We start from the raw sequence: 14678 nt of genomic DNA, 5'->3' as shown, positions 1-14678 counted from the left end.
CGTACTCCTTCTGAAAGCAGGGCACCAAGACGTTTCAACTACAGTAATAACCGGACTAAAGGAGCATCTACTTGAAAACGTGAAATGAGAGCATTTTGGTATAAATGCCAACAACCGAAGTTTAGATCCTCAATTAGCCAAATTCCTTAAAATCGTTAACAAGCACAGAAATCTCCTGAGAGCAAGCTAGCGCCAATCTGTGCACTTGTTTACAGAGATGACACTTTTATAGAAACTAGACCGTTCGAACAACTCCAGATGCATTAACGACCTTCCAGCAGTCAAAACCCCCCAGACTACAAATGCATTTCAACTTTATGCAAAACCACTATGGTAACATGGAGAAAACCAAGCACATTACAGAGCCAGCTCACTTTCAGTTATATTTGGCTACAACCTGTTTGTTAAACTAGACTCATTACACATGTCAGGTGTTTCATAGTCAAAAAGTGACTTTTACAGACTAGATGTCATAGAAGGGCTGGATTTGTATGAAAAAGCCAGTCAGGTGTAGCATTAGACCTGTCCAGTCTAAACTGTATACAATGAGCTTTAAATGTCTTATACCAGGGTTAATGCTGAGAGCTCTTACACCAAATGTAAACATGATCTGAAATAAAGCTTCAGATATCCACGAAGTTTGCATAAGCAGCAAAGTTTCTCCCTGCTTTGTTTTTCCTTTCGGAAAAGAAACTACACATTTCTCATAAATTCCGTTCTTTATTTTCAAGTGCAAAGGAGCCACAAGATTAGTAACAATACTGCAAAGAATCTGTACAAACATCACTTCTGAAAGAACAGGGGACAAGCCTAGTTTAAGCAGGACAATACATTTTCTCTCCCCATTGATCAGGTTATTCAGTTTGTCCTTTCTGCAGATGCTGTGACATCCAGGTGAAGGAATGATGAATCAGGATTTCACTCCTGAGAGAACATGTGCACGAGCAGGTCACACACACGGTTGCTGTAGCCAAACTCATTATCGTACCTGCAGACACAAAATGAGAGCAGAAGGTTCAACAGTGGAAACGTGAATGCTGCAGGCTTTAGTGCATAATGGCTAACTGTTTAAAATCACTGGAGTTTGTTTTCTTGGGGCACTAGGTGTAAACTCAATGACTAGCACTACCAGTATTACATTTTTACTCATTTCATACTACATGAGATTCAGATTTCCATCTGCATTACCTGAAGAGCATGAATATGAGTTTGCAGTAAGCATCAATTCACTCAAATGCAGCAAACAAGCTTTGGTCAACTGAGTTTAATAAATGCAGTTTCATACTAGAGACATGTTCATCGAGTCTCACCATGAAACCAGCTTGACAAAGTTGTCGTTGAGTGCAATGCCAGCTCCAGCATCAAAGATTGACGAGTGAGGGTCACTGTTGAAGTCTGTGGATACAACCTGAACAGAAAGAGTGCAAGTGTAATTGTTCTGTTAGTGTGCCAGTTCTCTAGCACATCTGTAAAGCTAGTTAGAGAAATGCTGCCACCTAGTGACTCCTGTGTGGCCACACAAGTGAAACAGTCTCATTCTTCCCCTTTTAAGAGAATAATGTAGCCTGGTGTTTCAAATGTGGGTGTTTTGTACCTGGTCCTCTGTGTATCCCAGAATTCCCTTCATGGGTCCCTCAGCAGCAGCTTTGATAGTTTTCTTTATGTCTTCATACTTTGCCTGAGATGAGAAATTATAATCCTCAGATTAGACAAATGTAAACTCTAGATAGGGGAACATGAATCAGCTTTATGTCAATTATGAGACGCTTACAGGCTTCTCCAGTCGGACAGTAAGGTCAACGACGGACACGTTGGGGGTGGGCACACGGAAAGCCATACCCGTCAGTTTACTGTAACAAACATTCAGAGCTCAGGGCATTTTGCTGATAATTTTAGTCATTACACTGTCCTGATCCTTTTTCCTGAAGACACATGTGCCATTTTAAAATGGAGAATTAGAGGAAAATTACCCGTTCAGCTCAGGGATGACCTTGCCGACAGCCTTGGCGGCTCCAGTGGAGGCAGGGATGATGTTCTGGGAGGCACCACGGCCATCTCTCCACATTTTACCAGAGGGCCCGTCAACAGTCTTCTGTGTGGCAGTGACAGCGTGGACTGTGCTCTGAAAGAGCAGGTAAAGGTTATTCAGAGGCAGATTGTCTCAACAATGTGAGCTAATCTGAGCTGCTGTTGCACAAGTAAAACAGAAATTCTTAAGAGGCAAGTAGCTTTGTTAATGTTGTAAAAGGGACCACATTTACTTGATGCAAAAGAAACTCTTTGTGACAAGAGAACTACTGGAAAGCAGGACCCTGACATAGACACCCAGTATCCAAGCTTACTGATCATGTGATGTTTGTGAAGGTCAGGTCCATCAGTCTCCAGCATCAGTGACTAAAATCTGGTGAGTCTGCCACAAAGAATGACCCTCTGCAGAATGTCAAACTGAGTACTAGCAACATGTAACTAAATTAAGTTGTTGCTGAATGCATTGGTACAGTTTGTTGGTTGACTGCTCTTAACCTCCTAGGACCTGCCGTCCACATATGTGGACATCACATTTTGGGTTATTTAGACCAAAATACTCAATTTTGCTCTTCAAGGGCCTGATATCCATTTACGAGGACATACTGCTACTGTTCTATCAAAATTTTAAACGAATATCCTCATATGTGGCTCTCATTTTTCATAAAAACAAAAGGTTTAAAAATCTGGTAATTGTTTTTACATTTATCGGGCCCCAATATCAAAGAGAAATTAAAACTGCATGCCGTGGAAGAGTTCGGGTCTTAGGAGGTTAAAGTTCCTAAAATCTTTTGGTTATAAGAGATTCACTCAAAAGAAGCAGTATCAGTTCTTTACCATGAGACCTTCCACGATGCCAAAGTTGTCGTTTATGACCTTGGCGAGGGGAGCCAGGCAGTTGGTGGTGCAGGAAGCATTGCTATGGAGAAAGCACATGTCAACTTAATGTATGACAGCTTAAGTGCAGAGATGCTACACCAATATCAAAACAAAATTTAAGAAGCCATCTAGACATCTGCATCCAGCTGTCCAAACAGCCGTTATAGACAAGGCATCTGTAAGCACTATCAGTACCAGCACTCACCTGACAACCGTCAATGAGTTGTTGTACTTTTCGTGGTTGACACCCATGACAAACATTGGTGCATCAGCACTGGGAGCAGAGATCACCACCCTCTTAGCTCCACCCTTCAGATGAGCCTAACAAATCAAAATAGATATTAAGACTGATTGTACAATCATTGATGCTTCAGGAAGCTCTAAGATTATGCAAACTAGATTCCAAAAAGACTGCATTAATTTAGAGATACAGGTCAGGATGATGAAATCCAACTGTGCCTTCAACATGTGAAACAATTCAGTTAAGAATCCAGTCATCTTCAGGGTGAAACTGCACTCTAGTCAGGCGAGAAAGCACAACAGCAGCCAACTTACAGAAGCCTTCTCAATGGTGGTAAAGACACCAGTGGACTCTACAACATAGTCCACACCAGCATCACCCCACTTGATGTTGGCGGGGTCCCTCCTGTGCAATTCAGAGAAGTTAGTTATTCAATCTGAGGCAAACTTGCTGGACAAAGTGCACGTGTGCCAGTTACGTACTCTTGGAAGACCATGATGTGCATGTTACCGATGACCAGCTTGCCACCCTCAGTCTTCACCTCTCCGTGCTTCCAAGTGCCGTGAGTGGAGTCGTACTTGAACATGTAGGCCTGCATTAAGAGGTGACCGAGTTGGTGGTTTAAAAATGCAACAAAACCTGCCGTTTCTTAAGAAACGTCAACATGAGGTCTCTAAAACTTCCTGGTGTCCTTGACAATGCAGTCTTCGCTTAAAATGTTTCATTTAAGGACTTTAATTCTGTTTAGTAATGTAGGAAAAGCAAACAGGCTTGTTAAGGACCATCAATTTATAGAGCAGAAGAAACCCGTCCTCTCACCATGTATTCCAGGTCAATGAAGGGATCGTTGATGGCTACAACCTCAACCTTACCACCTGCAACAGCAGCACGGGTCACCAAACGACCAATACGTCCAAATCTGAAATGCAGGTCAGACTAAAGAATCAGTACAGATAGGAAAGTGAGCAAGAATGACTAGGTTGTTGAGAGACAGTTAAAAAAAAAAAAAAAAATATTTTGCTGAATTCAAACTGAAGAGCCTTGTAAAGTCTGCATAGTCCAATTAAAATCTCAGGTTCCAGGCCCTTCATTTGAGCTTAAGTTTTTAAAATTGCAACTGTCCACTTTATACATTTCCTGTCTGACCAGCAGGTTGAATCTGAGTCACTGCAGAGGACAGCTTTGCTATGCAAGGCCTGCCAACCTTGACTGAAGATAACAATGGCTGGCACCAGCAGCTGATAGCCTGTTCAGGCCTAATATGGGCATTGTCAGTGAGGCAGATTGAAGAGTGTGGAACTAAAGAAGCATGGAGGGTAGAAAGTTCAGAGCACGTTATAATAATGGAGAAAGAGGGTCGTGAAGTAAGAGTTTCCAAGAGAAATCAAGATATGCTACAAAGAAAACCTGTGCAAACCCAGCTGTAGAACTTCTGTTGGGCCAAAGTAAAAGCCAAGTTTTTAAATCACCTAAACATGTTGTCTCTATAACTTTCACGTTTTGTGAAAAGTTGAGTTAGTGCTTCAGAATTGAGTGTCTGGAGGTGTTTGAGTACAATAGTTGCTTTTGGGTTACCCAAACAAATTAGTCCATTCTTCTGAATTGCTGCCTCCAAGTAGATTTGGATACAAAAAAAAAAAAAAAAAAAAAACATAATTTTGTCCAAGATGGCAAAAGGCACAATTTCCCTCCCAGCCACATCAAGTTTCTAAGTTCTGAACACAAACTTAGTGGGATTTCATATGTGGATGAACCAAAAGCCAACTTTGCCTTGTGACTGCAAGACTGAACCCATGTTTAGTTTACAGTTGCCACATAGTTGAAATTTGATTGTATTCATGGCCTTTCAATAATACTGCATTTAGGCTCTATTGTATTTCATATTATATCAGAGCAAACAAGGCTGCTCAAGTCAAGATTTCTAAAGACGTAGTGAAACACGTTTCTTCATCATGTAAACTGATCTAGAAGCAACATGCAACTCTCCTAACGAAGTTGCTAAAAGGCTGCAGAAGGTAAACATTCCCATTATGGACCAGCTTTCCACTGACACTACTGTGTCAAAGGAAAGCCAATAGTAAATTCAGGGTTGAGACCACCACTAGCTTTGGCTTAAGATCAAGCTGAAGACCGTGAGTTGTGGCATGAACTATTGAGCACCAGAGTTTTGTGATGCAACACGGCATGCCTTCAGTTCACACAAGTCACATTACATAGTTTGTACAATGTTTGCAACTGTATCCTGTAACAGGAGACAAATATGCAGCCTGCACACAAGAGGACTTTATCAGCTTTGATGTATCAGGAAGCAGAGACTGCTTTGAAACTGCCAGAGACAACTTTATGGGTTGAGTGAAAGGAAATCTGGACAATAGCAAAACAAGAAGGCAAGTATTAAGGGGAGCAATTTGAAAATTCCTATCTGTAGGAACCTGCTCATATCAGATAAAGTCCATGTTCATCAACTGGTGACCTCTTAAATCCAATCACCCCATGAAATTTAGAGTTAAATGTAAAGTGAATACTGAATATAAAGTTCTTACTTTTGTCAAAAATAAAATTATCACAAGTCAGATGTGACAGTTTCACATTAAACTGATATTAGAAATCACTAGCACAGTAAAATACTGGCAAGTTTAACTTCAGGTGGGATGACAGCATACTGCCACAGAGGTTGCTTGCACAGTCTAGTTTGTGGCAAAGTCAGTAGTGTACATATCCTTAAAGTTAGTAAGGGGTCAAGAACAAAACACTAGCATAAATGAGACTAAAATGTTTGCCTAGTATGGTTTGATGTACCATTGGGGGAAACTTATGAAATTTGGCAATTTTAGCAGCTTTAAACACAAGCAGCTTCACTGCTGTCTCATTAGTAAATCATTTTAATTGTCAGGTGCAGAAACCCTCAAGTTATCCTCTCAAACTTGTTGTCAGGCGCTGCCATCATTGACAAAGTTTTGACAGGAGGGGGAAGAGCCGCAGGCATGCAAATTTCCTTGGTTTTGGAAAGCTGCTGAGCAGCCAGAAGGCCAAAATGGACTGGAGCCCATCTTCTGTTTCTGAGCCTCATTGTTTGTGAGATACGTGTCCAAAATCAGGGAGCCAAATCTCCCTGCGGCTCCGCAGCAGCTGCTGCTCCACAAGAGGAAGAGAAAATGTTTCAGCTGTGATCTTCGAGTCCGAGCAGTGTCCACACAGAGTCGGCCGATCTCTGATCGCCAGTGGAAAGGTTAAGGAGTTAAAATTAGACGAGGGGAGAAAGAAGAGGAATGTGACAGTTGAAGAGAGCAGCGATACTGACAGAAGGGCGTTGTTGAAGAGCGGACGCCAACTGTGACACCACCAGACTATAAATAACCAGAGAATAGACAGGTCCAGACCGCAGTCCTGTCCTGCTTTTAGAGTTCAGATGATGCTCAGGCAGCACTCCAGCTGTCCTCTGTGAGGCAGCTAAATATTTAGACACCTTTAAGTGTCTGGCATTTCTAGATTTCAAGCCTTGTTTAATAATTTATGTTCATTTACCAAGTTGCCCTTTTACCATCTTGACAAGAAATTGCCGTTTCAGCTTTCAAACATTGGCAGTCAACTTGTATTTTGGCCTTCATAAAGCATTTGTTTAGCACATTTCCAACAAGACAATTTGATTAAATTGTCCACTGATCTAAATTTTAGAAACGTACTTTCAACCTCTGACATAAAAACTTATGTCAATACAGTATTCAGACAACAGGGGATGAAGTTAATACCCGAATACAAATCAAGCACCCAAAGAAAGTCAGGAATCTTATCTGGGTTATACTGAAACGCCTGCTTGATTATCTACTTTGAGCTTTATTAAAAGATATACAAATAAAATGCAAGACTTAGTTGCACCTATCCAAGTTTTACTAGCATCAAACCAAACACCTCTTTGCAACACATGGGGTACTGATTGTTAATTAAGCCAATGAGAAGGAAACCTCTGCCAGGACAACTACACAATGACAGGTAGAAACTTACCCATTGACTCCAATCTTCACCATTGTGCCTGATGTGGTCTACACCTCACTGAGAGGGAGGAAACAGTTTAGCCTTTAATTCACTTATACAAGAAAAGAAAGATGTACATTCAAGGATTAAAAGATTAACGTTTCAAAAAACTCAAAACAAAACTTTACAGGAAGCAGAAACCATGTAATAAAAACGCTACTTCCTGTGTGTTTCTTTCACCTGTTACTCTGAGCAGCTGGTAAAACTGTCAAAGCTCAGCCACTAAACAAAGGCGACAAATGCAAACGTGGGAAACCAAACCCTTACCTGAGAGGACACTGGGATACGGCTGTCCTCCGGAGAAGAAGCGAGAGCGAGAAAGAAGTTACTAGTCACGCCATTTATATGCGCTGTCCTCCCGGGCCACGCCCCCTTCCTCAGCGGCCCAACTTTAAAGGTCACGTGAAGCTGCGAACGAGTTTAATTAGAGCATCGTTTTTTGTGCGGTCTTTACGCAGTCTGAGAGGTTGCTATACAACAGAACCACAGTGCAAATGTGTAATTTGTAATGGCATAATTAGAATTAAACTTCCAGTTCCTGGAAGGGGCTCCACAGGAACACTTTAGAAAACACAATAGCAAAACGATGTTGTCGCAACTGGGAATTTTAGGAAGGAAATACCAATATCATGGGAATAATAATAACATAAATAACTGCGTACAGGCTCCCTCAAAACACCCATTTACAATTGTTTTGCATTTGATTCGTTTGCCAAAAAGGACATCAAACATTATTTTACCATCAGACTCATGAAGTGAAAATCTGATATCATGAATAATAACATCTTGTTACTTCATGTTGCAGAGAATCTGGAATAATATCCTTTCAAATGGTGAAAGGTTTTTGCTTTGTTGCTCCAGGCCACCATAATTTTCTAGCAAAAACGTTTTTCTACTAATTTAATCAAAGATTTACTCACAATTTATTGATGATTGTGTGGGATTTATTAATATCATACATTAAATTAAATAATAGGTTAATCAAGTGAAATCACAAATACCAAAACTGATTTCTCAATGTTATAAAACTCAAATGTGATTTACCTTTTAGTACTGTCAGAAATCTGTGATCAGTTGGGTATAAATCCATCTCTGTAGCTGTATTATTTTCAGCAAGCACAAAGAATCTATTTTTATTAAAAAGTCAACTGTCAAAAATTACATAAGAGAGTTTAATGAAGAAGGTGAGAGCACTGATGAGTTAATCTGGTCCTCACTGCCGCCCTGTCCAGGCTCAGTCACAGGATGATTCTGCCGGTCATGTGATGTTCTGGTTTCCACCACTACGTGAAGCATATCACACACAGACAGGAGGGCAACTTTCATAGTCAGTCTAGAGCTTAGTTTTATGTATTTAAATGAAGAAATATTACAGGCTGCAGATAAATGAAACTTACAGGGAAATAATCACAATTATTTTTTGAATTCTCACAACAAATCTCAGAATGCAGACTTGTGTGTTCGTAGCAAAAACTACAGGCGTGGCAGAGCCTCTGAACTTTAACAGCGGTCGCGTTAATTTGGTCACCAAATGTGCTGGTGACCAAATTAATCTCTACCCCAGGACTTTCAAACTAATTTTAGTTCATGGACCACCTACAGTTCAACTTGATCTCAAGTGGGGAGAATCAGAAAAAACACTCCAACCTATAAAAAATATAGAGAAATTGAAATATATTTTCTTTTAAGTATAAAAATGTGCATGTACTCTCTGAAAACATTCATATGTAATGTACCATAAAACAGATGATTAGCAGCCTGAGATGGCTTAGTCTCAACAGTATCAGTTTTCCTCTTTCTGTCATGCTGCAGAACTGCATCAGGATGTCGTCTCGGCTTACAGGTCTCGCTCAGATTTTTGTAAAAAATAAGAGACAAAAACTCAAAAAATGATGCCGATGCTGGCTTAGATTTTAATGTTTTGCAAACCCGTCCACTGGGCCAGCTCTCATCCTTTTGTTGGTCTATTCTGGCCCTTGGACTGTATGTTTGACACATCTGGTCCTAAGCTTTCCACTTCAGCCATAAAATTTAAACGGTTATATTCAGCAACCAGAGAACTGGATCATATGGAAAATTAATTCATCCAAAAATATTATTATCTCCCACGACCGTGAATTGGATAAGCAGAAGAGAATGGATGGATATTTATTTTAAAGCTTTGAAAACATGTTACAAATGAAGTTCCCCTTGTAAAAATAGAATAATAATGAGTAATAACGAGGCTGAGTAATCTGATACGGCTTATCACTGTAAGTTCCATCTAATGTTAATCAAACAAGGAGACACGGTATGGTTGGAATCCACATATGGTAGTCCTGTGAGTATTTTCAGCAGCACGATGGAGTAATGAAGGAATGTCACTCAGTGTGGCTCACCGAAGTTTTAAATAGATTTTGGTAACCAACAGAAACCTGCAGGTAGACTTTTGAGGCTAGGAGTGCACACTCAATACTGTTGTGTTTTACAAATGCACAGACTGTATATAAAAGATGAACGTAGCTGTCGTGAGGTTGCATTTTGATTTTCAAGCTCTTCTTTTGAAGCCTCAGCTTGCACGTTTTCACCCTGAGATTTTGGTGTTTTGAAACTTGACATGATGTGTGGAGAGTGAAAGGCAGACACATCATAAAGATTTGCCTGGTTTATCATCTGTTTTCTTCTCAAAGCGACCATAAGTCAAATCATGTAATAAATAAGACTTAACACTTTCAGTCTAAACCACAAACATTACCAGATTACCAACTACATGCATCCAAACCTGTGACATTTGCACCCCATTCATACCTGGTATTACTGTTTGGCCTAGAACATTAAGTCCAAGAACATAATTCATACTTTGATCAGATATTAGAAGGTACAAATGCAATCTATGCAGCATGACCACATCTTAAAGAGAAAAGAACACATTTTGAAACCAATAATAAATGAAAGGTATATAATTATCCAGATACCGTATCCCTATACAGACTGCATGGGTGTATTTTACTACTCACAAAGCCAAAGAACAATCTAGCCCTGCGGATCAAAGAACATACAGCTCTACAGGTCAGTCAGTGGAGGGTAACATATAAAGGTCAGCCTATAAATATGGCATCCTGCACTGAACTCCCTTCATATAGACTCAGTATGTTAAAGAGTGTGGCATTTAGGTGAGCTGGGCACCTCTGTTCGGGGTCAGACACACCAGAGGGTTAGCAAGAACATCTCTGAAACAAAAAGGGATGGAGGTTGGTTTGTATGCTTGAATGAAGCCCAGACAGCTCTCAAAAGCAGAGCCCAGGTGAGATAAATGTGTGTCCTTTCTGTGCGTGATGGTGTAACTGTGCCCATATCTGCACTGTATGTAATGCAGAGCCTGATAAATGCTTTGTCTTTGGTTAGGGGTGCATTCTAGCTGCTCAGATAATCCCCGTGATCCAACACAGCCATGCCTTATCCAGGAAAAAAGAAAGGAAACCTGGTTGCTATGACAACCCCAGTGGTTAGACAGCTGGTTAATAATTCAAGTCTCGCTTGCTCCTGTCTGATATTTGTCGTTCTGCTGCTCAGACTGTACAAACATTGTCTAAAATTCACAGACTATGTCACGGCATTTCCAGAGGAAGTCAAAGCTCCTGAAATGAGCTGCTCTTCCTCTCGATCTTCTCACTGCCCCGTTCTCTGGCTTCATTTCCATCGGAGCTGAGATTAAAACCTTCTACCCAAACACATTCAGAAAAGTATTCTGCTATACCGTGCATCAGTATTTGAATTTGCTATGACAGAAACTTAAATAAAGAAAATGACAGTCAACAAAAGGCAGAAGGAATGCAGAACATCAGGAGCATCAGGAGCAGAACACATTAAAAATAATACATGAAGAAAGCTTGAAATCATCTTCATGACCTTCTGCTGTTTCTTCATCCTTTCCCACCGAGCAGCTCACTCTAAGTTGCAGGAGGCTCAAAGTGTTTGTATGAGTGACCTTTAATGATTTCATTTTAAGCTGATGACATTTATAACGTTCCCCCTTTTTTATTAAAGAATGGATGTGTCTGTGGGTGTAGAAGGAAGGAGAAAGAGGAAGTGCAAAGGTCAAGAAGCAGATTTAAACCCAAAGAACGAGAGTGGGCGATTAAACCCGCTGAGCCTCCAGAACAACAAACACACAGCCTGCTCTTTCATTCAGGCATACGGAGTGATGTGGCACTAAGGCTTTACTCTTAAAGCCTTATAAACACATGCATTTAAGTGATAATGTCTACAAAAATGCTGGGAACAGAGATTTTAGCTTAAAACTGTTAATTGCTTCTCCTGAAACATGATCTCTGGTATCCAGTTTAAAGTGACTGGTCATCTTTTTTCATTTAGCCTGTAGTGTTTTTCATCCTTAAAGATACTTTGTTATAAGTTGCCCAGTTTTGGAATAATTGGCTGTAAAGATATATTTCTCTGTTTCCTTTAATAAAATTACATTTTGTCTCAAAGCACCAAAAATATGTTTAACCCTTTAAAACCGGTCGGAGCAGGCACGCTCCGTTTTGCGAAACTATTTTTAAATCCCTGTAGAACTGCAGCCACATAAACTAACGCAATATTTTTTTTTTTGCATATGAAACCGGAGGAGTTGTACTTACATGTTATGCCATCAGCTTGTCCTCGGTCACAGTTTCTTTCCACATATAGCTTTGCAAAAATTGCATATAAACCACTTGCAGCAACAAAAACATAATATTCCAGAAACAGGCTTTGCCGATCCGATCAGCTGTTCATACCTGCGCAAAATCGAAAGTGATGTCATTTTCGCGGAAAATTTAGTTTTTTACCTTCGCGGCCTTATAAGCCTGTACTGGTGTTTTTAAAAGTCATGTTTGACTTTATGCTTTTCTGTATCGTTTCTGGGATGCTTATAACTTAAATTACACTGCTGGAAATAGTTTATTTTGATGCATATGCTGTATTTTTTGCAAATTTGCACTATAATATTTATTTTCGTTTTTCCTGCAGTATATAAAAATTGGTGTATCTCAAAAATCAAACTATGAAGACACTCAAAATAAATTTCCTGTTGTTGCAAACTATTTTTGTGCAACTTTTTTGTATTTACAATTTTGAGGGATAAGCCTCTGAAATTTCTCTAACTAGAAATATATGTTAAAAAAACAAAAAACGATTTTCAATTTTTTTGTAGTTTATTGCACTTTTTTGCAATTTGTGTAGTTATTAAGCACTTAATGCATACATATTATTAAAGTTTGGGCTATAATGGTTGTATTGATGTATAGCAACTTGAAATGTTCCCAAAAATGGCACTACAGCATGTAGAAATATAAAGATAAGCTCTGGTGGACTTGGATCTATGGTAGGTCTTAAAATGAGCAGTGATGTCTCTTTCTAGAAATCTCGACCTTGACAACTGTATCACTCTGCAGAAGGAAACGCGGATCTACTGATGACAGGAGCTAAACAATAATCCTAAGAGCTTCTAATATAATCAACAGCTCCCACTATTTAGACTTCCTGTTTAATAGGGGCAGCTTATGAGATGAATGAATGAGGAAAAATGTTTTCTTCTATTCTTCCGTTGTTTAGTAAAACAGACTGAGACAATAGTTATAATACTGGTTTGCACTACAGCCAGATGATTTTCTCTGCGTGTGACCAGGAGGGAAAGGAATAAAAACTGGTTTGGAGTCAAAGTAAGGAAGACAAAGCTGTGTGAGGAGAAGAGATAGGACAACGGACAAATAATGCTGAATATGAAGCTGCCAGGGAGGAGGAAAAAAGGAAGACCTCAGAGGAGATTCATGGGTGTAGTGAAGGAGGACATGCAGAGGGTGGATACGACAGAAGAGGATGCTAGGATAAGGTGAGATGGAGGCAGAGGAAGAAGAAGAAGAAGACATACTTTCATTTAGGTACATCAAGCGAGTGTGGGCTGTCATGAATCAGGAAAGTACCAATCAGAAGTCATTTATGGACAAATTCAGCTTCTCTGTAAGAAAAAACAAAAGACCATAAATGTAATTATATTTCAGTTTGGGGGTATTATCAATACTGCATAAACTATTTTTTTTGTGTGTAGAAAAAGATATAAATTATTTGCTGCTATTTTTTCCTTCAAGATTTCTTGTAGTTTCTTATTTATGAAGGGTGTACTTCTTCAAAGCGAGGGAAGTCAGGCAAGTTGAGTTTAGAGTCACAGTCTTCTGCTTCACAAAGGTGTCTCCTTTTTAACCTGATTAGATCACCATGGAAACTAAACGCTGAAAGTATTACCTGGTCATGCTCAGAGCACTGATTTAAAATCAGTTGGAAGTGCCACGTTTCCACTAATGCTTTTATTTACAATGAAGTGTGGTGTAGATTCTCTGCTGAAGGATTATGTTTGATATATGCTTCTTGTTAAGCTGCACCTTACTAACACCACATGGAGAAGAGATGAAGTGAGTATGCATTGCATGGTCGCAGGAATTTACATTTATTTAGTTTTTATGCTTGATCCTAAATGGGTCCTTGATTAGTTTTCTGTAACATGTTGGAATGACAGCTGTGAGAAAACTGATCTGTCTTTGTGTTGGTTATCCCTGCACCTCACTGAAATCTACACCTCTGGCTAAAAAGGACTTGCAGATCACTGAATTGTGTTTCTGCTTTTTGGGAACTGGCTTGTAAATTAAAATTGATTCAGATTCTTATCTGGTGGCCTTAAAACACACATGAAGTGTCACCTATTTATTAATGACTGCAGGCTCCTCCCTCACTGTTACCAGGACAGAGAGCCACGTTTGAGGCTCTGCAGGTAGAAACAACAGCGTTTGAATTTTAAATGACTCTTGGGTGCATGGTTACATTTCCAGGGCCGGCAGCTCCACTCCAGTACTCCAGTAAGACGTGTCAGACATCATCAAGCTCCTTCTCTAACAGCAGCAGACGTCTGTCAGAACGAGGCACTGGTGATCTTTGTTGCTCTGCAATTGCATCATCTTCATACGTACATGATAAAATCCTCTGGGGGGAAAACTGGAGCAGCTGGTGTCCAGTGAAAATAATAAAGGGGACAGAAAGGCTCCTCGTGAGAACAAGTGCAGGTGTGTGATGGGAAGACCAGAAAAGCCACAGAGAAAACAATCATGACAATATGCACAGCAAAGCACACCGTGCTGCTTTTAACTGACCAGACGGAGAAGATTTGTACGACAGGCAGGCTACATCAAATTTTATAATGATAAATAAATGATCTATTAGTTCAAGAAAAAAAAAGGATTTGGCCTGTAGAGGTTTTTTAAAAATCCCAATCATGACAAATTGAAACCTGTGAATAAAATGAGATGATCTAATTTCACAAACTAGAGAGCAGAGACAAAAAAGAGGGATGAGGAGGTTTATGAACAGATGTGAGCCTGCGAGGAGACAATGATCAATGCACTGACCGGTGATGAGAAAGAGAAAAAAGACAGAAGGAATCGAGGAAGGAAGTCTTTCCTCTTCTAGACTCTAGAATTGAAACTTTAGTGGA

The 14678-nt window shown here is 39.8% G+C and overlaps 1 protein-coding gene across 1 annotated transcript; it reads right to left on the bottom strand.

Moving 5' to 3' along the window:
- Window positions 1–718: 718 nt before the first annotated feature.
- LOC134619727 (glyceraldehyde-3-phosphate dehydrogenase-like) lies at window positions 719–7529 on the bottom strand. The gene is made up of 12 exons (XM_063465558.1): window positions 7445–7529; window positions 7148–7195; window positions 3965–4064; window positions 3628–3737; window positions 3460–3550; window positions 3110–3225; window positions 2863–2944; window positions 1971–2122; window positions 1772–1850; window positions 1595–1678; window positions 1311–1408; window positions 719–988 (listed from the first exon to the last, which is right to left on the bottom strand). The coding sequence occupies exons 2-12, from the start codon at window positions 7168–7170 to the stop codon at window positions 919–921; spliced, it is 1005 nt and encodes a 334-aa protein (XP_063321628.1). The 5' UTR covers window positions 7171–7195; window positions 7445–7529; the 3' UTR covers window positions 719–918.
- Window positions 7530–14678: the final 7149 nt, after the last annotated feature.

This window comes from Pelmatolapia mariae, linkage group LG22 (assembly GCF_036321145.2).
Source record: "Pelmatolapia mariae isolate MD_Pm_ZW linkage group LG22, Pm_UMD_F_2, whole genome shotgun sequence".
Lineage (NCBI taxonomy): Eukaryota > Metazoa > Chordata > Actinopteri > Cichliformes > Cichlidae > Pelmatolapia > Pelmatolapia mariae.
This window is presented reverse-complemented; position numbering and strand designations above follow the sequence as displayed.